This window comes from Pongo pygmaeus, chromosome X (genome assembly GCF_028885625.2).
Source record: "Pongo pygmaeus isolate AG05252 chromosome X, NHGRI_mPonPyg2-v2.0_pri, whole genome shotgun sequence".
Lineage (NCBI taxonomy): Eukaryota > Metazoa > Chordata > Mammalia > Primates > Hominidae > Pongo > Pongo pygmaeus.
In genome coordinates this window covers 9,202,902-9,226,053 of record NC_072396.2, presented here as the reverse complement: position 1 = coordinate 9,226,053, position 23,152 = coordinate 9,202,902, and the positions used below count along the sequence as shown (strand labels likewise).

At 45.0% G+C, this 23,152-nt stretch overlaps 1 protein-coding gene and 1 pseudogene across 1 annotated transcript; both read left to right on the top strand.

The window, feature by feature from the left end:
• The first annotated feature begins 624 nt into the window (after positions 1–624).
• On the top strand, positions 625–15,802 carry FAM9A (family with sequence similarity 9 member A). Its single transcript, XM_054471606.2, has 11 exons — positions 625–733; positions 1,758–1,886; positions 2,911–3,039; positions 4,064–4,192; positions 5,832–5,952; positions 6,130–6,161; positions 7,928–8,042; positions 8,888–9,269; positions 10,594–10,692; positions 12,953–13,052; positions 13,158–15,802. Exons 1-10 carry the CDS (start codon positions 643–645, stop codon positions 13,019–13,021), a joined length of 1,296 nt encoding a protein of 431 aa, XP_054327581.2. The 5' UTR covers positions 625–642; the 3' UTR covers positions 13,022–13,052; positions 13,158–15,802.
• Positions 15,803–16,191: 389 nt separating this feature from the next.
• LOC129025424 (draxin-like) lies at positions 16,192–20,670 on the top strand (annotated as a pseudogene).
• Positions 20,671–23,152: the final 2,482 nt, after the last annotated feature.

The following is a 23,152-nucleotide window of genomic DNA, read 5'->3' as shown; positions in this document are numbered from 1 at the left end:
GGGGCCGGGTGTGGGGCCAGGGATGGGGGCAGGGGAGGGGAGGGGTGTGGGGTTCGTGGAGTTCGTGGAGTGAGGGGATGGGGGAGGGGAGGAGGAGGGGCGGAGTGTGTGGGGAGGCGACGAGCAGGGGTGTTGTGGGGGACAGTTTGAGTGGGTCCCTCCAGCCCGGCCGCCCGTCAGGACAGGACACTTGGGGTCTCGAGGAGTCACCTGGGCATCCAGGCAGGCAAGTGGCAGTGCAGCCCCTGACATTCCGCCAGAGATGGCTGGGGAGGTCCTGTGGCACCTGTGGTCGTCCGGGCCACGCAGGTCTCTGGGGGACACAGGGGCAGGGCTGAGCTCTGTCCCAGGGACACCGCAAGGATCCTGCAGGGGCCATTCAGGTGTGCGAGGCAGCTGTGAGTTCTGCAGCCAGTCCCAGGGACGGGCTGGACGGGCCAGGAAGGATAGGAGGGGACACTGGCATCTTCTCCATCCCCTCCTGCTCCCACAGGATACACGGGATGGGCCAGCCCCACCTTTTCTTGAATCCGAGATCCCATTGGCTCTCCTTTCACATATCCTGTTTCCTTAGCTTACTTAGTTTGACTTTGCACTCAACCAGGTTCAGGGATGGCCTCTAACTTCCCAGGACAGCCAACCATGGAGCCCGTGGACAGGAAACGCAGCAGGTGGGCTGCCAAGGCTCAGTTGGAGGCTCAAGTTAGGGCCGCCCCGGCGAAGAAGCATACAGGTAAACACAGCCCAAGGGGCCACGAAAGAAGGTGCACGCCCAAGCAGATGGTCTGTCTGCTCTCTGCGCAGGGGGCGCATGGGCAGCCCGAGACCCCTGGCCTCTTCGTGGCTTTGGAGTCCACCATGCACGTGCTAAGAGGCCCCGGGTTTTCAAAGCGGGAAATGGCCCTGGCATCGTTGCCTGGGGCCTGGGTCAGGGCGAGGCCCTGAGGGTGGGCTGGGATGGGCCAGGGCAGGGAGGGAGCTGGAGATACCTGAGTGATCCCCAGGGCCCGGGAGTGTCCCGGGGGCTTGTGGATGTGTGCAGTGGGGAGGGGTGGGGCAGCGGAGGGGGGCGTGGGGGAATGGAGGGGGTGGAGAGGGGAGCAAGGGAGGAGTGGTGGCAGAGGGAGGAGGGTCGTGGGGAGTGGCAGACAGGCAGGGGCCGGGTGTGGGGCCAGGGATGGGGGCAGGGGAGGGGAGGGGTGTGGGGTTCGTGGAGTTCGTGGAGTGAGGGGATGGGGGAGGGGGGAGGGGGGCAGAGTGTGTGGGGAGGCGACGAGCAGGGGTGTTGTGGGGGATAGTTCGAGTGGGTCCCTCCAGCCCGGCCGCCCGTCAGGACAGGACACTTGGGGTCACGAGGGGTCACCTGGGCATCCAGGCAGGCAAGTGGCAGTGCAGCCCCTGACATTCCGCCAGAGATGGCTGGGGAGGTCCTGTGGCACCTGTGGTCGTCCGGGCCACGCAGGTCTCTGGGGGACACAGGGGCAGAGCTGAGCTCTGTCCCAGGGACACCGCAAGGATCCTGCAGGGGCCATTCAGGTGTGCGAGGCAGCTGTGAGTTCTGCAGCCAGTCCCAGGGACGGGCTGGACGTGCCAGGAAGGATAGGAGGGGACACTGGCATCTTCTCCATCCCCTCCTGCTCCCACAGGATACACGGGATGGGCCAGCCCCACCTTTTCTTGAATCCGAGATCCCATTGGCTCTCCTTTCACATATCCTGTTTCCTTAGCTTACTTAGTTTGACTTTGCACTCAACCAGGTTCAGGGATGGCCTCTAACTTCCCAGGACAGCCAACCATGGAGCCCGTGGACAGGAAACGCAGCAGGTGGGCTGCCAAGGCTCAGTTGGAGGCTCAAGTTAGGGCCGCCCCGGCGAAGAAGCATACAGGTAAACACAGCCCAAGGGGCCACGAAAGAAGGTGCACGCCCAAGCAGATGGTCTGTCTGCTCTCTGCGCAGGGGGCGCATGGGCAGCCCGAGACCCCTGGCCTCTTCCTGGCTTTGGAGTCCACCATGCACGTGCTAAGAGGCCCCGGGTTTTCAAAGCGGGAAATGGCCCTGGCATCGTTGCCTGGGGCCTGGGTCAGGGCGAGGCCCTGAGGGTGGGCTGGGATGGGCCAGGGCAGGGAGGGAGCTGGAGATACCTGAGTGATCCCCAGGGCCCGGGAGTGTCCCGGGGGCTTGTGGATGTGTGCAGTGGGGAGGGGTGGGGCAGCGGAGGGGGGCGTGGGGGAATGGAGGGGGTGGAGAGGGGAGCAAGGGAGGAGTGGTGGCAGAGGGAGGAGGGTCGGGGGGAGTGGCAGACAGGCAGGGGCCGGGTGTAGGGCCAGGGATGGGGGCAGGGGAGGGGAGGGGTGTGGGGTTCGTGGAGTTCTTGGAGTGAGGGGATGGGGGAGGGGGGAGGGGGGCAGAGTGTGTGGGGAGGCGACGAGCAGGGGTGTTGTGAGGGACAGTTCGAGTGGGTCCCTCCAGCCCGGCCGCCCGTCAGGACAGGACACTTGGGGTCACGAGGGGTCACCTGGGCATCCAGGCAGGCAAGTGGCAGTGCAGCCCCTGACATTCCGCCAGAGATGGCTGGGGAGGTCCTGTGGCACCTGTGGTCGTCCGGGCCACGCAGGTCTCTGGGGGACACAGGGGCAGGGCTGAGCTCTGTCCCAGGGACACCGCAAGGATCCTGCAGGGGCCATTCAGGTGTGCGAGGCAGCTGTGAGTTCTGCAGCCAGTCCCAGGGACGGGCTGGACGGGCCAGGAAGGATAGGAGGGGACACTGGCATCTTCTCCATCCCCTCCTGCTCCCACAGGATACACGGGATGGGCCAGCCCCACCTTTTCTTGAATCCGAGATCCCATTGGCTCTCCTTTCACATATCCTGTTTCCTTAGCTTACTTAGTTTGACTTTGCACTCAACCAGGTTCAGGGATGGCCTCTAACTTCCCAGGACAGCCAACCATGGAGCCCGTGGACAGGAAACGCAGCAGGTGGGCTGCCAAGGCTCAGTTGGAGGCTCAAGTTAGGGCCGCCCCGGCGAAGAAGCATACAGGTAAACACAGCCCAAGGGGCCACGAAAGAAGGTGCACGCCCAAGCAGATGGTCTGTCTGCTCTCTGCGCAGGGGGCGCATGGGCAGCCCGAGACCCCTGGCCTCTTCGTGGCTTTGGAGTCCACCATGCACGTGCTAAGAGGCCCCGGGTTTTCAAAGCGGGAAATGGCCCTGGCATCGTTGCCTGGGGCCTGGGTCAGGGCGAGGCCCTGAGGGTGGGCTGGGATGGGCCAGGGCAGGGAGGTAGCTGGAGACACCTGAGTGATCCCCAGGGCCCGGGAGTGTCCCGGGGGCTTGTGGATGTGTGCAGTGGGGAGGGGTGGGGCAGCGGAGGGGGGCGTGGGGGAATGGAGGGGGTGGAGAGGGGAGCAAGGGAGGAGTGGTGGCAGAGGGAGGAGGGTCGGGGGGAGTGGCAGACAGGCAGGGGCCGGGTGTAGGGCCAGGGATGGGGGCAGGGGAGGGGAGGGGTGTGGGGTTCGTGGAGTTCGTGGAGTGAGGGGATGGGGGAGGGGGGAGGGGGGCAGAGTGTGTGGGGAGGCGACGAGCAGGGGTGTTGTGGGGGACAGTTCGAGTGGGTCCCTCCAGCCCGGCCGCCCGTCAGGACAGGACACTTGGGGTCACGAGGGGTCACCTGGGCATCCAGGCAGGCAAGTGGCAGTGCAGCCCCTGACATTCCGCCAGAGATGGCTGGGGAGGTCCTGTGGCACCTGTGGTCGTCCGGGCCACGCAGGTCTCTGGGGGACACAGGGGCAGAGCTGAGCTCTGTCCCAGGGACACCGCAAGGATCCTGCAGGGGCCATTCAGGTGTGCGAGGCAGCTGTGAGTTCTGCAGCCAGTCCCAGGGACGGGCTGGACGGGCCAGGAAGGATAGGAGGGGACACTGGCATCTTCTCCATCCCCTCCTGCTCCCACAGGATACACGGGATGGGCCAGCCCCACCTTTTCTTGAATCCGAGATCCCATTGGCTCTCCTTTCACATATCCTGTTTCCTTAGCTTACTTAGTTTGACTTTGCACTCAACCAGGTTCAGGGATGGCCTCTAACTTCCCAGGACAGCCAACCATGGAGCCCGTGGACAGGAAACGCAGCAGGTGGGCTGCCAAGGCTCAGTTGGAGGCTCAAGTTAGGGCCGCCCCGGCGAAGAAGCATACAGGTAAACACAGCCCAAGGGGCCACGAAAGAAGGTGCACGCCCAAGCAGATGGTCTGTCTGCTCTCTGCGCAGGGGGCGCATGGGCAGCCTGAGACCCCTGGCCTCTTCGTGGCTTTGGAGTCCACCATGCACGTGCTAAGAGGCCCCGGGTTTTCAAAGCGGGAAATGGCCCTGGCATCGTTGCCTGGGGCCTGGGTCAGGGCGAGGCCCTGAGGGTGGGCTGGGATGGGCCAGGGCAGGGAGGGAGCTGGAGACACCTGAGTGATCCCCAGGGCCCAGGAGTGTCCCGGGGGCTTGTGGATGTGTGCAGTGGGGAGGGGTGGGGCAGCGGAGGGGGGCGTGGGGGAATGGAGGGGGTGGAGAGGGGAGCAAGGGAGGAGTGGTGGCAGAGGGAGGAGGGTCGGGGGGAGTGGCAGACAGGCAGGGGCCGGGTGTGGGGCCAGGGATGGGGGCAGGGGAGGGGAGGGGTGTGGGGTTCGTGGAGTTCGTGGAGTGAGGGGATGGGGGAGGGGGGAGGGGGGCAGAGTGTGTGGGGAGGCGACGAGCAGGGGTGTTGTGGGGGACAGTTCGAGTGGGTCCCTCCAGCCCGGCCGCCCGTCAGGACAGGACACTTGGGGTCACGAGAGGTCACCTGGGCATCCAGGCAGGCAAGTGGCAGTGCAGCCCCTGACATTCCGCCAGAGATGGCTGGGGAGGTCCTGTGGCACCTGTGGTCGTCCGGGCCACGCAGGTCTCTGGGGGACACAGGGGCAGGGCTGAGCTCTGTCCCAGGGACACCGCAAAGATCCTGCAGGGGCCATTCAGGTGTGCGAGGCAGCTGTGAGTTCTGCAGCCAGTCCCAGGGACGGGCTGGACGGGCCAGGAAGGATAGGAGGGGACACTGGCATCTTCTCCATCCCCTCCTGCTCCCACAGGATACACGGGGTGGGCCAGCCCCACCCTTTCTTGAATCCGAGATCCCATTGGCTCTCCTTTCACATATCCTGTTTCCTTAGCTTACTTAGTTTGACTTTGCACTCAACCAGGTTCAGGGGTCGTCTCTAACTTCCCAGGACAGCCAACCATGGAGCCCGTGGACAGGAAGCGCAGCAGGTGGGCTGCCAAGGCTCAGTTGGAGGCTCAAGTTAGGGCCGCCCCGACGAAGAAGCATACAGGTAAACACAGCCCAAGGGGCCACGAAAGAAGGTGCACGCCCAAGGAGACGGTCTGTCTGCTCTCTGCGCAGGGGGCACATGGGCAGCCCGAGACCCCTGGCCCCTTCGTGGCTTTGGAGTCCATTGTGCATGTGCCAAGAGGCCCCAGGTTTTCAAAGCAGGATGGAGGGTCTTAGGCTTCCCGTGGGAGGCTTCCCCTCATAGCTGGGTTACAGATGCTCGCAGAGCAGCTCTTCTCCATGGGTGTGGTCCTAACATCCAAGGGGTCTGATCTGTGAGTGTTGTTTACTGGGACTTGAACCCGAAGGGCTTCCAAAAATGCCTCCGTAAAAGGGTCAGGAGCCCAGTGATTCCATGCATAGCTCTGCTTTAAAGCTTTAATTGGTAGAGAGCCAAAAAAGTCCACAAGTAATACGTTTCTCTACAAGAAATGTCCACAACAGCGTCTTCCTCTAAAAATGGTTTGTCTTTTAAATTTTAATGCAGGAAAGGATCCAGTCAGTGATGAATGTGAGGAAAGAAACCCTTTTACAGAAACAAGGGAGGAAGATGTAACTGATGAGCATGGGGAAAGAGAACCTTTTGCTGAAAAAGATGAACACACAGGGTAAAGTGTTTAAGTCACTTTAGCCTGTCGCATAGGGTCTTTTAGGAAATGTCAGCTTTGGTTCATGTCATCACTGTTCTATTCTACGCAGAACATTTCACATAAGACATATCTTCCCAACAAACATGGCATTTTGTGTAGCATTATGATAAAATTTTGATGTAACTTTTTTTACAGGATTCATACCATGAAGCTAGAATATATTGCAGGTATGTTTTAGGAGCTATTCGTAGTCTTTGAAAATTATTTTCAACCATACAACTGTTATAGTAGGTTATATGAATTAGTGGACGACAAGACTGTCTTAACATGCCTTCTTCTCATATATAGCATTTAACATATGTATTTAATGTAATGCGTTTAATAAATTTTCATACTTACCTTTTTGATTGTTGATGTGGAATGTGAGAATACTTCTAACAATGGTGAAGTGAGTGGGATGGCTTTTCTTTCATACACATGGAAATTTAATTATTTGGGGGATATTAGAGGACACTGGAGGAGAAACAGTTCTATTCGTTCCTTTTAGTGTACACAGATTAAGTATATATATCACGTTTTTTTATCTTTTATTTTAGGTTTGAGGGTACATGTGCAGGTTTATTATATAGATAATTGCGTGTCACAGGGGTTTGGTATACAGATTATTTATCACCCAGGTTATAAGCATAGCACCTGATGGGTGGTTTTCATCCTCACCCTCCTCCTACCCTCTGCCCTCAAGTAGGCCCAGGTGTCTGTTGTTCCTCTCTTCCTGTCCGTATGTACTCAGAGTTTTTAATATGAGTTTTTATGTTCCTAATTTAGCTATTCTATTGTCACAGCTTTCTGATTTTGTTTTCTTTAAAGTAGAAGAGAAAATTGAATTATCTAAAATGATGATATTCTATTATTATTCCAGTAATAAACTGTGTACAAGAAAAGGAAAGACAAGTTTTCTACCCAGTGAGAAACATGTAATTGGATCCAAAAACTCATAAGTTTTGTATTGCCATGTGAACTGTTAGTTGCACTGACTGTTATAGGACCATATTTTCAAAAAAAAATTGAGAAAATTTCTGTAGAGACGGCGGAGACAGTACTCTTATTTTTAAAATGCTCAATTCAGTTTTCAGCTCTTCTCTAGCAATAATTCATACAAGCAGTATATTTGGAAAGCTTTGCTCTGCTTGGTGAGTAAGTGCTGGTTTTGTGAGCTGCCTAACTGAGCATTATAGATGGAGACTGTAAAAAATATTTGTATTATGGTGCAGATCTTTTATGATTGCTGAAAACTATTTTTAGCAATTGATGGTAGATCTGTGATGTGAAACCATGTTTAGGAAAGCATTCCTTGCAGTAGGACAGTTTTCTGAAACACAGCACTGTGGATAAAAATGTCATATAAAAAGCTCCGAGAAAATATTTCAAAAGTGTTTTTGAATGTATTTCTTTACTTAAGCCTACATTTTTATACCCATGGACGATGCTTCTTTTATTAAAATACAGTTAATAGCATCAATCACTAGATTGCTTAAAAAATGCTTTTCTTATTGTGTATTAAGTTATTTCTACCTTTTGATGGTCTTATTAAATAAGATACTTTTTTTGTATGTTTTCCATAATGAATTGTGACAGTATTTCATGGAAACATGTCCTTTGAATTACAGGACGCTTTATAAATGTAGAAATTAGAGTCTGTGTTTGTAACGCTTTCTGCACATTTAAAAAATAGAAAATTACTTGCTTTTTTTCATCATCCATAAATTAAGTGATTTGCAGTTATACCAATTGGAATTAGAGTACTAATGTTAATACGTAAAAGGTTTTACAGAGAACAAGTGAGTAAATCTTGCTTTTTGAAATGATCTTTGCATTTTACAATGTAAATGTCCTTCCGATATTGCTGAACCATCATGTCTCACATTGATTTCAATATATGCGAAGAAACTACTTTTCAACATTAACTTTTAATGCATTTTCATTTACTATCTAGCTGACATTAAAAAGGACCTTGCTGCAAAAAGAAAAATGATAAAAATAGATAAAGCAGCTTACAGGAAAACCAAGAACACAATTGAACGTGCTTTGAGAAAAAAACAACTAAAAAGGTATGATTGTTGGCTTTTTTGCATAATGATATTTATATCATTTCTTTGTATTTGTTGGTGCAAATAATTTCAAAAACTATCCTGTACATATTGGCGTCTCTAGGGAGCAACATATTTTACTCGATTGTTCCCTAAGCAGGTAAGTTTCTTTTGTTTTATAACCTCAGTTTAACAGAATTGAGGTATATTATCTAGAAAGCCAATGAAGATGACCTCTTTTTGCCTTCCAGATAAAAATAGTCTTCCTGTAAAATTAATTTTTATCCATTTCTAGAAATACGGCAGCTGCATATAAGATAAATGTCTTCAACGTTTAGTCTGTAGATCCTTAACAATATTAAGTTATGTGGAAAGGGACAACCTTATGTTGTAAATAGGTTATCTATTTTAGTTAAATTGTTTTCACTATTCCTTTTAGAAAATCATTGTGCCAAAGTGGAGAAATGGTTAAGTGAAATATTTCTTTTGGGAAATCTTACAGGATGAATGGCTATGATATTCTTGAACCTACTTATGAGAACCCATATGTTATTTAGTTTGAGGAAATGAAAAGTAAACTGCTGTTAGAGAAAATTATTGTTTCTGGGAAATTTATAGTGCAGTAAACCCTCCTTTGTTTTGAGCACATAAAGAATGTAAGATAGCTGCTCTAGTAGTCAGTTAGGAAGGAATCCTTTCAGAATGAGAGTAACTCATTTCACCTTTTCCCAAAAAGAAGATTTCAGCTGCTATTACTCCCTTGCTACTTTATAGTATAAATTATGTCAAGTCAGTTTTAGTTTGAATAGGATTAATTTTTCATCTCTCTATGACATATGACCGTTATTACTTATTATGTGTTACAGGCAGAAACGTGATTATAGACATACTCGGAAGTTGCTGAATGTCCTTAAAGAATACATTGCAGAGAAGCAGAAAGATGATGAAGCAGAAGCAGCAGAAGCCGCAGCAGCAGCAGCAGCAGCAGCAGCAGAAGTAATAGTAGTAGAAGACGAAGAGGAGGAAGAGAAGGAGGAGGAGGAGGAGAAAGAAGAAGAAGAAGGAGAAGAAGGAGGAGAAGAAGAAGGAGAAGAAGGAGGAGAAGAAGAAGGAGGAGGAGGAGAAGGAGAAGAAACAGAAGAAGAAGAAGGAGGAGGAGAAGGAGAAGAAACAGAAGAAGAAGGAGGAGGAGAAGGAGAAGAAACAGAAGAAGAAGAAGAAGAGGAAGAGGAAGAAGAAGAACTAATTGTTGGTATCAGGCTTAGCTTTATGATTAACCTATTGTATCAATGTCTCAGGTAGTAATAGTTCATGCAGAAATCCAGCAAAGAAGGAAGAGAGCATGAGCCCAGAGAGGGGGGCCCATAAGTGGACTCACGTACTAGGGGAATGTAATTGCCATGCAGCATTAGTGGTCCAACTGAGGTCAGCATCATAGCGTTTAAGAAGTTAAAGTGAGCCCGGTTGGCATATTTGTGCAAGCGCAGCTGTAGGGTTGGAATTTCCTGGGTCGGGGTGTAGCTGCGCATGTTGATGGAAGGAGAGTTGGGCAGGGCATAGATGCAGGGATGGGGTTATGATGACTGACTGTGGAGTTTCAGCTGGGACTGAGTTACCTGAGCACATGGGGGTGGGCAATGGGCAGTGAAAAGTGTTCCATTCAGTGGGTGTCAGGTCCCAACAGACTCCTGAGCTGTAGTACTGAAGTGAGTGACCTATAGTGGCAGGAAGGTAGTGGCTGTATGTTGAGAAGATGGAAAAACAGCTGAGTACAGTGGTCAAGGGCTGGGACACTGCAGCACCACTGCTTGTGATTCAACTCCAGCTTGACGATTGCTAGCTCGGGAACCATGGGCAAATTATTTATCTCTGTGCCGAAATTTCCTTATCTACAAAAGGAGACATGGTAAGAGAACCTATGTCAGAGTTATTTGGAGGATTGAAAGGTTCCTGTGTAATGGGTTTATTTAAATTTTTCAGGATGTGATCTGACCCATGATTGCTCTTTATCATTGCTATTATTAATATTATGTAGATGTTGCAGTCATTGGGAATGACAAAATCTAGGGGATGACTGTATAAGTGAGTGCCACATAGAGGAGAGGAGAACACTGTTGTTGGAGATTAGGTCAAGGTGCAGAAAGGCAATCATTATTGGAAGGTTCATCTGTGTGCATACTGAAATGACCAAGATTTATTACCTGTTTAAAATCTTAGTAAGAAGAATGTTTCTTAGTTAATTTCTGTATATATCTTACCCATCTGTGGTCAACAAATTATAGGAAGGGTCGTCAAATACTCTACATTCAAAATCAAGAATTAAGACATATGTGTTGAATATGTATGTAGAAGAAAGAAAATTCCTTATTCAATGACTGATGAAAAAGGTTATTATATCATTTTAGCATATGGGTGGTGAACACAGTTGTTTAAAATTGGTCATAAACATTGTTTAAAAGAAAGTGTTAAGAAGTATAGATTTAAAGAGTATTCCTGTAAAGCTAATGCAGAATTATGTTTTGTAAGTATTAAAAATTACCCAATTCTCATCACTATTTTTTTGTGCTTCTAGAAAGCATCTCAAGAAAAACAGAAGAGGTGGCAACAACCTACAAGTGTTAGGAGCTGGAGGCTGAAAGAGATGAAGCCGCTAATTGAGCAATTCATGAAGGTCTGTTCCATTTGGTAACATAATACATTATTAAATACAACACGTGCATAACAGAAGAAAGTCTGTTTGTTTCTGAATGTATGGGAAGACATTTTGGTTATGCATTTTAAATTACTTACCATTTTCACTTTGAATGTATTGTTCCAAATTTAACATAATTGGTAAATGTATTTTTAGGATTCGTGAATAGTTTTGTGGGAGTTATTTAGAACAGGAAAAGGTAAATTGGAAATTTTACCTGGAAATATACATCTTGTGTATATTGTTAACGCATTGACACATTTGTGCCAGAGGCTGCACGTTTTTTGTGTGTGAAGAAACAGACCTTAGCAATGATCTTGAGCGGTAGGATATACATGACTCTCACAAGCTTAGCGTTCCAGTAATGGAACACTAGGCATAAATGGGTTTTAATGAAGATTTTATTTTCAGTTTTCAGGACATCAGTGACAAACCTATGGTGGAAGGCAAGAAGACCATAAATCCTTTCTGGATGTCTTTTTTACTTGTGTTGTTTCAAGAGTTTTAGTTAAATAGGAAGTAGGCAAGTGTAACTACTGAGTGTCTCTTTTATTTCCTGCTATAATACAGGAGTGTTTTATGGCATATTCACTTTCAAAATTATCAGTGACTAGTAATGGTTTTACATGACAATTTGTAGTCATAAGAGATGGTTCAGATGTATAACAGAATGGGAAAGCCAGCAGATTATTAACACGTTGTGAATTGTGAATTATCTGCTGTCGTATAGCACATTAGCAAATTGTCATCGGTGACCTCTTCTTCATGTAGATGTACATTATTTAGGTAACAATGGAATTCCCTTCTGGGAGGTAAGGTATTCTTTTTAATAACCTTGTGAAAATACATGTTCGTATGTCACTCTTCTACACTAACTGAGATGTGTTAAATAAACTGAGAAAAGAGTTTGAAAATAAAATTTTCAAGCAACTTGAGGATTATCTATACACAAAACAGTTATTTAAATAGAAGTCACAAGTAGAGAAAATGTTGCTATAATATTCCCCAGAAACCGTTCATTAATTGGTATGAACATGAGACTAGAAGTTTTCCTGTCAATGTTAATGCTACATGTTACCACTTAGGGTAGGAACTTTGCTATCATCTTGGACTCTTCTAAGTCCCTTATCCTTCCCATGCAGTTATCATGAGGCAAGTTTTACCTCTGTAATGGCCCTTAAATTTCTTTTTTTAAAATTCCCACTGCAGCTGCCCTCATTCTTCCTTGCTTGTACTATTAAACTCTTTTCTGAGTTTTCTCTTCTCTTCTGAGCCATCCTTCATTGATCGGCAATGTTATCTTCCTAAAACCCTCCCCTTCCTAAAATGCTTCCTAGCCCTTCCATCTTCCCAGCCTGTCAGTGATGCCCCATCTCAGTTCTTAGGTGTTCAGAGACTCTCCCCTTTACATGAACCCCTCTTATGCTTGCCACCCTCTGTCTTTGCTCCTGCCTATCCAGGTTGACAGCTTTCCTTGAAGGAATTCACTGTTACTCTTATGCTTTTCTCATGCTCCTCCCTCACAATGCTTTAAAAAAAAATTTTTTTTGACCAATTTAAACCTTTTGCCAACTAAGTCAACATCAGTCTCCATTTTTGGCTACATGTTTGAGTGAGTTGCCCTTCCATAGCAGTTATACAATTTTTGTATTAATTTTTTTATTTGTGCATTTGCTCATGTCACAGGATTATGGAAGAGATTGTGCTTACATTTTTTACATCTTCCTCAGCATTAACATACAACATTTTCAGGAGTAGGAACTGTTGAACTATTTGTTGAGGGAGTAGTATATATTTCAAACATAGTTACATTTTTCTCTAACTTGATGAGGTCATATCACCGACCATTTTATCCCTTCAATGGAAACCACTTTCCGTAGACTATTGCTGATAATACATGGGTCACTACTTGCTGAAAAAATATATTTCATGGTAAGCCTGCCTGACTTTTTCTGTCTTTGCTCCATCTTGACCTTAAGATGCTCATCAACCCACTTTATTCAAGCAAAGTACATGACAATTGGACCTGCTAAAATAATATTTCACTGAAATCTGGCATTAAAAATTTTAAGTGGGTATTTGGAGCTCCATGTATTGGTTACAGTTTTTTTCAAATTGAAATAAATAACCAGCATCCTTTGAATATTAAAAGCTGTTTCCTTTTGACATCTGATTAACCGTGTTTAAAACGTGAGATGCAAAGTGGTGGTTTGTCAGTGAACTAGACTTTTTCTTTTAGGCTACCAGGGATGCTAAAGACAATTATTGCATCATTTCTTCCGATGAAGAAAGTGAACTTGATAACTAGCTGTGTTTTTAAATAAAATCGTGTCAGAACTGTAAGTAGTGCATATTTAAGATTAAAAACTCAGGATTGATGTAAGCACTGGAATATTTTATTTGTAGAAATGTGTATCACAGTTACTGAATTTTTTTTGAAACAGCTTTTGGAAGAGTTGGCACTTCATTGTCTCTTCAACCTCTGTTATTCTGATGACTGAAGAAAGAACTTGAACCTATGTTATATGATACAAGCACAACTTGAGCTACAGTAAACTGCATGACAGTGTTTTGATAATTCTTGTATAAATCGGTATAGCTCCTCTGTCATTTGTCTGTTAAATGCCAGACCTCGTTTCTATGATCTGTTGAATGAATCCTAGACACTTCTGTGAGAAAGCATCAATTGCACAGTTATGTACACGGTCAATTAAATTTTAACATTAAAGATAATTTAGATTTCGATTTGGCCTCTGTGGATTTGTATCAGTTCCAAAAATGTAGAAAGCACAGGCATAGAAAAGTACATTTTTCTCTAATAAAAGAAGACAAAATCTGCTGGGTATGGTGGCTCACGCCTGTAATCCCAGCACTTTGGGAGGCCAAGGGGAGTGGATCACTTGAGGTCAGGAGTTTGAGACCAGCCTGGCCAACATGGTGAAACCCCATCTCTACTAAAAATACAAAAATTAGCCAGGCATAGTGGCATGCACCTGTAGTCCCAGCTACTCAGGAGGCTGAGGCAGGAGGATCGCTTGAACCCGGGAGTCGGAGGTTGCAGTGAGCCAAGATTGTGCCACTGCACTCCAGCCTGGACGACAAGAGCAAGACTGTCTCAGAAAACAAGAAGACGACGACAAAAGCTATCCTATCTCTGCATTCTTTTGTATTTACTCATTAGGATAAAGAGGCAATTCCAATGAAAGTAGGACTTCAAAAAATAGATATACTCTATGGCCGTATCAAAATTATTAAAAATACCTTAACATCTGTGTTCTTGAAAAAATTAAACTACTATAAATAATTAAGGCAACTGAGCAAGATACATTAATATCAGTGCTGAGCCACTGGTTTGTGGGTATGTCATTTCTACAGACATCAAAATGACATTTAGTTTGTTTTGGTCCATCATTCAATGATATCTCCCCTTAGCATTGATTGAAAATATTTTGTTAACATTTATGTATGCTTACAATTATTTCACATCTGTGGCAAGGTAAATTATGTAGAGTGCTTTGTTTTTCCAGTTTAATATTCATGGATTATGTGGAAATTTAAGTATACTTGCATCTAAAAACTTGAATGATGAATTTGCCTACCTTTCCTTTTTTTAATGTTAATGTTTTCACATGTAACAACATATAACAACATGTAACAACATGTTTAAAAATACATTTTTGCATGTAAAAACATGTTAAAAAGATGCACACGTTTTTACATGTAAAAGGAATTTTACATGTAACAGCATGTAAAAAAATGTTCATTTGGAAACACTTTATTTAGTAAATATGAAATTCAGAATATATTTGGAGTAAGTCAGTTAAATGTATTCTTTTGCTGAGTTTCTGAAATTCCATTCATGAATTGTTCAAAACACAATACTCCCACTGGAAGGAGAGGAGCGACTTCCTCTCATTTTTCCTTGTGCTTTTTATTTTAATTAGCCCCTATATAATACCACTCTTATTTTTTCTAGGTTTTCCAAGTTTAAGAAAAAAAGCAAGTTCATTCAGATAGTGTTTTTCTGCCTGTAGTCACTTATACAGGAATAAGTGCGTCCCTGTGGGGAGCATTTAATTCCTAAAGTTTGCATTTTCGTAAAGGATTTTCCTTTTACCCAAAGTGTGTGTTGGTACTAATAAGTACTCCTAAGTACTACTTCAAGTTTCTAAGAAGATCCTTATTTGGGATCTCTTTCAGTAGTTACAGAGCCAAAATAAGCACTGCAGAGGTCCATGTGCAAGTTCTGTTGTACATACTGAGCTACCTGACTATTTCTTCTATAGTGGAAGGATGAGAAAGAGGCCAAAATGTACTTAGTGGTGGAACAGTTGATATTTATGTCACCCCTTACTATCAAGTGAGTAACTGTGTACTTGAAGTCACATTTTTTTTTTCTTTAGAGACATTGTCTCACTCTGGCCCAGCCAGAGTGCAGTGGTGTGATCATAGCTCACTGCAACCTTGACCTTTTGGGCTCAAGCGATCCTCCCACCTCAGCCTTCATAGTGTCTGATAACAGGTGTGCACACCATGCCCAGCTAAAATATATATTCTTTTTAGAGATGAAGTCTCCCTGTGCTGCCCAGGCCGATCTCAAATTCCTGGCTTCCAGTGATACTTCCACCTCAGCCTCCCAAATTGCTGAGATTACAGGCATGAGCCACTGAGCCTGGCTGCATTATCTCACTTCTATATGGAATCTAAAACAGTTGAACTCACAGAAACAGAGAATAGAATGATGGTTACCAGGAGCTGGGGGAGGTGGAAGGCTGGGGAGATGTTGGCCAAAGGGTACAAGATTTCAATTAGGAGAAGTTCAAGAGCTCTATTGTAAAACATGGTGACAACAGATAACGATAGTATTATATTTTTAGGGATTGCTAAGAGGGTAGATTTTAAGAGTTCTCACCACAAAGAAAATTATACTTAGGTGAATTAATGCAAATTTCAACTAGCTTGGTGTAGCTATTTCACAATGTATACATATTTCAAAGCAACCTGTTGTAGATGGTATATACCATTTAAGTTTGTCAATTAAAATAAGTTAGTGAAATGTTTGGAATTAAAAATAAAAACATACATTCATTACCCTGCAGTTCTGTAGTTTCAATGTAAAGTCTGGACTGAGTGCCTTTGGGTTAACATTCAAGATGGCAGTGGGGCAGTGTCCCTTCTGAGGGTTGTAGGGGAGGAGCTGTTTTCTTGTGTTTTTCAGATTCTGAAAGCTCCCTTCATTCCTTGTCTCATGGCCTCTTTCTTCGTCTTAAAAGCCAGCATTTTGGGGGGTTAGATCCTTCTCATGTGGCTGTCTTTCTGGTTCTTTTCTCCTGCCTCTTTTACACTTAGAAAGACCCTTGGGATTCCACTGAACTCCCCCAGAGATAACCCAGGATAATATCCATGTTTCGGGTCAGCTGATTGGTACCTGTCATTAGCACCTTCCAACTCATTTCCTCCCTTGCCTTGTCGTCTCACATGTTCACAGGTTCCAGGGATGAGTTCCTGGACATCTTTGGAGGGTACTTATTTTGCCTACCAAATACACCCTTTCTTTAAATGCACCTCATCTTAAAAATGGCATTGTTTTAGGTGAGCACAGTAGCTCATGCCTATAATCCCAGCGCTTTGGGAGGCAGGGATGGGAGAATCACTTGAGGCCAGGAGTTTGAGACCACCCTGGCCAGCATAGCAAGATCTCATCTCTACAAAATAATTGTTTAAATGGCACCATTATAAAGAGGGAGGTAGGATGGATTCCATCCTCTTCTCAGCCCTTGTTCAAAGGTGTTGACTTGCATAAACTGAGAAGCCACAGTGACAATAAAAAGCTTATCCTTGCTAACCTCACGGAGAAACGCCGGCTCCCATAACCAAGTGCCATGAGTGTAAGTCTTTGTGTATGTGTCCGTGGGCTGGGGAATGGGTTCATTGAGTTAATGGAGGCTATGAGGTCTGTACTGTCTTCCACCTGGCTGCAAATTGTATACAGTAGTTCAAGGGATCCTCTCACTTCAGGCCTCCCGAGTACCTGGGAATACAGGCGTGTGCCACCATGCTGGCTAATTATTTTATGTGCTTTGTAAAGACATGGTCTCACTACGTTGCCCAGGCTGGTCTTGAGCTCCTAGCCTCAAGTGATCCTCCTGCCTCAGCCTCCCAAAGTGCTGGGATTGCAGGCATGAGCCACTGCATCCAGCTGACCTATACACTTTGTATTTTATTATTTTATTTTGTATTGTATTGTGTTGTGTTGTGTTGTATTGTATTATTTTGAGACAGAGTCTTGCTCTATTATCCAGGCTGGAGGGCAGTGGTGTAATCATAGATCACTGCAACCTCTGTCTCCTGGCCTCAAGTCATCCTCCCATCTCAGACTCCCGAGGAGCTAGGACCACAGGCACGCATCACCATGCCCAGGTAATTTTTGTATTTTTAGTAGAGAAGGGGTTTTGCCATGTTGAAATAGACTCTTTTTATATAAAACATATGACTCTCTATTCTTGAGTACAGATTAAAAACATCATTTTTTATTATTTGAATTCGTAGGAGTTTTATGTGTAAATAGAAAAGATGCTTACGATAAAATTAATTTATTGTAATTAAAATGAAAATTATCACATAATTAATATATTAATATATTTGCTTAAATATCATTACTAACACATAATCCACAAAATCCTGCCTTGGATGTTACTACATAGTTTAGAAGCTTTATTGCATGTCATAATCTTCGTAGTTCCGTAAGTGAATTTTAACATCTCTAAGCACAAGAGAAGATCATATGCATCATTGCCCTTACCTTACACCTAATAAATAGTTGATCATTTCAGAAATCAGGCATTTGAAGCTGTGTGAACATGAACCATTCATCATTACAGATGGTCCTGATCACATAGATACATGATATTCAGCAATTGCAACTTACAAAGTGTTATCAGTCCAAGATCTGATTGGTTCTGTAAACATAGATGACTCATTTTCCAGTATTTTCAAGTTGCAGCCCCATGTTTTCGTACATGTCATTTCATACCTGTCATTTCTGATTTACCATTAAGCATGATCTGGTAAATTGTTTCTCTCGACTGCTCATGCAGTGTTTTGAACTGGTGCCATAGTAGATTTATTTTCTTCCCTTCAGTATAGACAGATACATGTGCTTATTTCTAAACCTCATCAGCTACCACTAAGGACCAGGAAGCAAAATCTAAGTGAGTGACAGCAGTTTCAAGTTATTCTTTGATTCGCTTTTGGAGTGAGTTTGATGCAATCTCCTCACTTTTTTTAGCCAGGGCCATTTGGCCAAGTTATCTGTCCTCAACCATTCCCCTTTGGGCTGTAATACTGTTTTGGCAAACACAGAAACACTAATGTAGATAGCTTGCGCTTATAGTTTCCAGAATTTTTTTTCATACAAAGAAGTTTTAAAATGTACAAATCTCTTTTTTCCTAAATTCACAAACAAGGTTGAATAATATACCACATATACATTTTAATACATATTTAAATATTTGCATATGAATATATGCAATATATAATTAATGTAAACCATTTCATATTTCCTTGCATTTCTTAAAATCAAAGCCAAATCGAAACATTTTAAGTACAATGATATAATTTACTGATAAAATTATTTCCCACTCTTCTATAAATTTACAGAGAGTGGGATTTTTATCAAATAAGCTTTGGATACCTTAAAGAACTAGCATAGTCCTTTTTAAAATATATTTTTTAAATTTAGCTATTATTCTTAGTAGAGACAGAGCCTAGGCTGGTTTCTGACTCCTGGCTCAAGTGATTCTCCCACCTCGGCCTCCCAAAGTGCTAGGATTACAAGCAATGAGCCACTGTGCCTGGCCTAGCATAGTCCTTTACTAAAAGGAAAAAAAAAAAAGCCACCATAAATATTTGCTGAGATATTGAGTGAATGGATGGATTAAAAAATGAATTAACCAATGAAGCAGTGTCTGAATTTAGGAGAAATTCTCTCTCTTTTTTTTTTTTTTTAGGAAAATTAGTTAAAATGTACTAAACAGCTCCATGCAACTTCTCCAGAATGATGGACATTCCCCTATGGACATATATGAAAAATGTATATATTTATAGCATATATATAGCTTCCTTGATTAGTGTATTCACTTTATGTTGTACTTTTTTTTCAACAAATGACTATAAAAGCCTGGTTATAATACAATTTCTATAGGCACTAAAACAAACAAATAGCCCCATCCCTATTTGTGTTCAGAATTTGAAAGTTGTTATTTTTGGGTCATTTTAAACCATGTTTATATCTCTTTTTCTGAATTTGACTTCGTAATGCTTTTTTATTTTTTTAAATTTCTTTTTATTTATTTTAATTTTATTTCCATGGGTTATTGAGGAGCAGGTGGTGTTTGGTCACATGAGTAAGATCTTTAGTGGTGATTTGTGAGATTCTGGTGCACCCATCACCTGAGCAGTATACACTGAACCAATTTGCAGTCTTTTATCCCTCACCCCCTTCTCACCCTTCCCCCCTGAGTCCCCAAAGTCCATTGCATCCTTCTTATGCCTTTACATCCTCATAGCTTAGCTCCCACTTAGGAGTGAGAACATAACGATGTTTGGTTTTCAATTCCTGAGTTACTTCACTTGGAATAATAGTCTCCAGTCTCATCCAGGTCACTAGGAATGCCATTAATTCATTCCTTTTTATGACTGCATAGTTTTTTTTATCATATGTATATATATAATATCAGTTTCTTTATCCACTCGTTGATTGATGGGCATTTGGGTTGGTTCACCGTTTTTGCAATTGCGAATTGTGCTGCTGCAAACATGCTTGAGCAAGTATCTTTTTCGTATAATGACTTTTTTTCCTTTCTTTTCCTCTGGGTAGATACCCAGTAGTGGGATTGCTGGATCAAATGGTAGTTCTGACATTCTCCCGCCGCCCGCGCACCTCTCCACCCCGCAGTCCCCGCTCTGCGGCTCACCCGCTGCTGCGCTAGGCTCCCGCGGGTGCTCGGCCCGGCGCCCCTCCGCCTCCTCCCTGACGACCCTAGTCCTAGTCCTCCTGCTGCCCCTGGAGGTGAGCCTGGCAAACGCCCTTGCACCTGGGACCCCTGCTCAGAATCTACCCGAGAATCACATCGACCTCCCAGGCCCAGCGCTGTGGTCGCCTCAGGCCAGCCACCGCCGCCAGCGCGACCCGGGCAAGAAGGAGTGGGGCTCAGGCCTGCCCAGGTAGGCCCAGGATAGGGCTGTGCTCACCGCCACCAGGCAGGCTTCCAGGCTGCCAGGGCCTGAGGGGCCGCTGCCTGAGCAGAGTCCTGCAGGCCTGCTGCGGGTCAAGGACCTGCTCCTGGGGCTCGAGTTGCCCTACCCCAAGAAGGAGAATCGGTGTCCAGGGTGGGAGAGGGCCAGGAAACGCAGCAGGGAGTACAAGAGACGCAGGGACAGGCTGAGGCTGCACCGAGGCCGAGCCTTGGTGGGAGGTCCCAGTTCCCTGATGAAGGCAGAGCTTTCCGAAGCCAAGGCGCTGGATGCGACCATGAAGGATTCTTCCGCCAGTCTGGCCCCCACCATGCTCTTCCTCACGACCTTTGAGGCAGCACCTGCCACAGAAGAGTCCTTAATCTTGCTCATCGCCCCCCTGCGGCCCCAGGCACAGCACAGGCCTGACGGGGAGGCGATACCCACACTGGACGTGGCCTTGTTCGACTGGACCGATTATGAAGACTTAAAACCTGATGGCGGGCCCTCTGCAAAGAAGAAAGAAAAACCAGGGTAAACTCTCCAGTGACAGTAACGAAACATCATCAGCAGAAAGGGAACCGTGCCACCATCACCAAGACTTCCTGGAGGGCTGCGCTGCTATGCCAAATTCTACCAGAACCTCATGTCACACAGAGGAAGGGGCGCTGCCTGGAACCCGAGACGGCCAAAGGTGACCAGGGATCCTTCATCAACGTCTAGCCGCTCCGCGGGACTGGGGATGAGCCCGGGAGGTTTGCACAAGATTTGTTTATAACTAGCAGTGGGAGATCAAGTGAGGGACCAGATGGCCGAGGCTGCAGGCTCAGGCCCAGGACTCTCAACCCCGGAAGGGGAGCTGCTAAGTAAGCGAGCTGGGTGGGTAGCCAGGTGCTGGCCGGCAGCACCGGCGCACTCTCAGTCGGGACCCACACAGCCAGGTGTCCCGCTCTCCGCGATGGCAATACCGAGATTGCCCTCTACTGGCCGACTGCAGCACTACAACAGCTTCAAGTTCAAAACCAAGAGGCCATTTTGAGAGTGGAAAAGAAATTTAAACTTCCCGAAAGAAGGTCCACGGGCTGGAGATAAATATGGAACACCTCCTACGGACCAGGCACTATGCTCAGCGCTGGACTACCTTATCTCATTGAATTATCACAACGACCTTTTCAAGTAGGCATTATCACCATGCGACAGATAAGGATCCTGAGGCACACTGGATGATAAGATACTTTCTGTTAGTATACTTGCTGTTCATATCACTTTTATTCTGTCTACCTTGTTTGTGTTTGTTTTATTTTAGCTTATTACCATTTTATTTTCTCCTTTATTGGGTCAGAAGTTGTATCCTCTAATTTTGTCCTTTTATTGGATATTATAGAAATGTTGAAATATATATTTTTGAAGTGTGTACACAAATAAAGTGAATGAATAACCTGACTCTTCTTCAGAAAAATATAAAGACCACAGAAAGTGGGCACATAGCTGTGGAGGGACAAAGGTGATGCTGGGCACACAGACTGACCACACAGAGCTGGGTCTCTTCAACAATGATGTATGTCTGTGTGAAGAATGCCAAGGCACACTCTAAGATAATGTGTGTGTGTGGGAGGCGTGTGTGTGTGTGTGCACCTGCACTCGCCTGTGTGCATGGACAGGAGTATGTGTTTATCTATGTAAACCATTATTATTAATTCAAAAAGTACATAGCTTTCATTTTCAAAGGAAGTTATGATGCAAAGAACATGACTCATACAGCAAATACCTTTGGTACATTTGGATAGACTTTTTAAGGTAGCATCTCATTTTTGTCATCAATTTAGCTGCTGTCTACATCCTAAAAAGCTCAAGTCAACTTGAAAACTTCCCCAGTCTAGTATAGTATAGTGTAAACAGATCAATCACCATAGAAGAGGGATTAAACAGGCGTATTTTGAGCAGGCGAATGGAACATGAAACCACTTTAAGTAGCAGAATTGGACCTATGTGTTTAAAAGCACAAAAGGAACTGTGAAATATCTAAAATCCAATCACTAAGAGAAATTTCACATGGAGAGACTGAGAAACTTCTGCAATAATTATGAAAGCCTTAAGTTATGAATGCAAAAAGACAGTGTTGCAGAGATTTCTGTAGTAATCTCCAAAGATGAATCTGTTGCCCACTGAAACTCAGGACAATAAGGAAGCAGAAAGTTATAGCAAGACTTGGCTAATTCTAATTCCATTGGCCATGCCTAGCTAAGCATTTCATTAATTCTTTTTTTTTTTTTTTTACTCTTTTGGTTATTTTATTTTATTTACTTATTTATTTTACTTTAAGATCTGGGATACATGTGCTGAACGTGAAGGTTTGTTACATAGGTATACATGTGCCATGGTGGTTTGCTGCGCCTATCAACCCATCATCTAGGTTTTAAGCCCCGCATGTATTAGGTATTTGTCCTAATGCTCTCTCTCCCTTTCCCCCCACCCCCTGACAGGCCCTGGTGTGTGATATTCCCCTCCCTGTGTCCATGTGTTCTCATTGTTCAACTCCCACTTATGAGTGAGAACATGCAGTGTTTGGTTGTCTGTTCCTGTGTTAGTTTGCTGAGGATGATTGTTTCCAGCTTCATCCATGTTCCTGCAAAGGACATAAACTCATTCTTTTTTATGGCTGCATAGTATTCCATGGTGTCTGTGTGCCACATTTTCTTTATCCAATCTATCATTGATGGGCATTTGGGTTAGTTCCAAGTCTTTGCTATTGTAAATAGTGCTGCAATAAACATACGTGTGCATGTGTCTTTATAGTAGAATGATTTGTAATCCTTTGGGTATATACCCAGTAATGGGATTGCTGGATCAAATGGTATTTCTGGTTCCTTGAGGAATCACCACACTATCTTCCACAATAGTTGAACTAATTTACACTCCCACCAACAGTGTAAAAGTGTTCCTATTTCTCTGCATCCTTGCCAGCATCTGTTGTTTCCAGACTTTTTAATGATTGCCATTTTAACTGGCATGAGATGTTATCTCATTGTGGTTTTTATTTATTTGCATTCCTCTAATCACCAGTGATTATGAGCTTTTTTTCATATGTTTATTGGCCGCATAAATGTCTTCATTTGAGAAGTGTCTGTTTATATCCTTTGCCCACTTTTTTCTCCCATTCTGTAGGTTGCCTGTTCACTCTGATGATAGTTTCTTTTGCTGAGCA

Bases quoted from the DNA above. Each gene is read 5' to 3' on its own strand.
- FAM9A (XM_054471606.2), top strand. From the start codon at position 643: ATGGAGCCCGTGGACAGGAAACGCAGCAGGTGGGCTGCCAAGGCTCAG. The intron at 4,193-5,831 runs GTAAACACAGCC...ATTTTAATGCAG, and splicing joins CCCGGCGAAGAAGCATACAG to GAAAGGATCCAGTCAGTGAT. The intron at 10,693-12,952 runs GTCTGTTCCATT...TTTTTCTTTTAG, and splicing joins TAATTGAGCAATTCATGAAG to GCTACCAGGGATGCTAAAGA.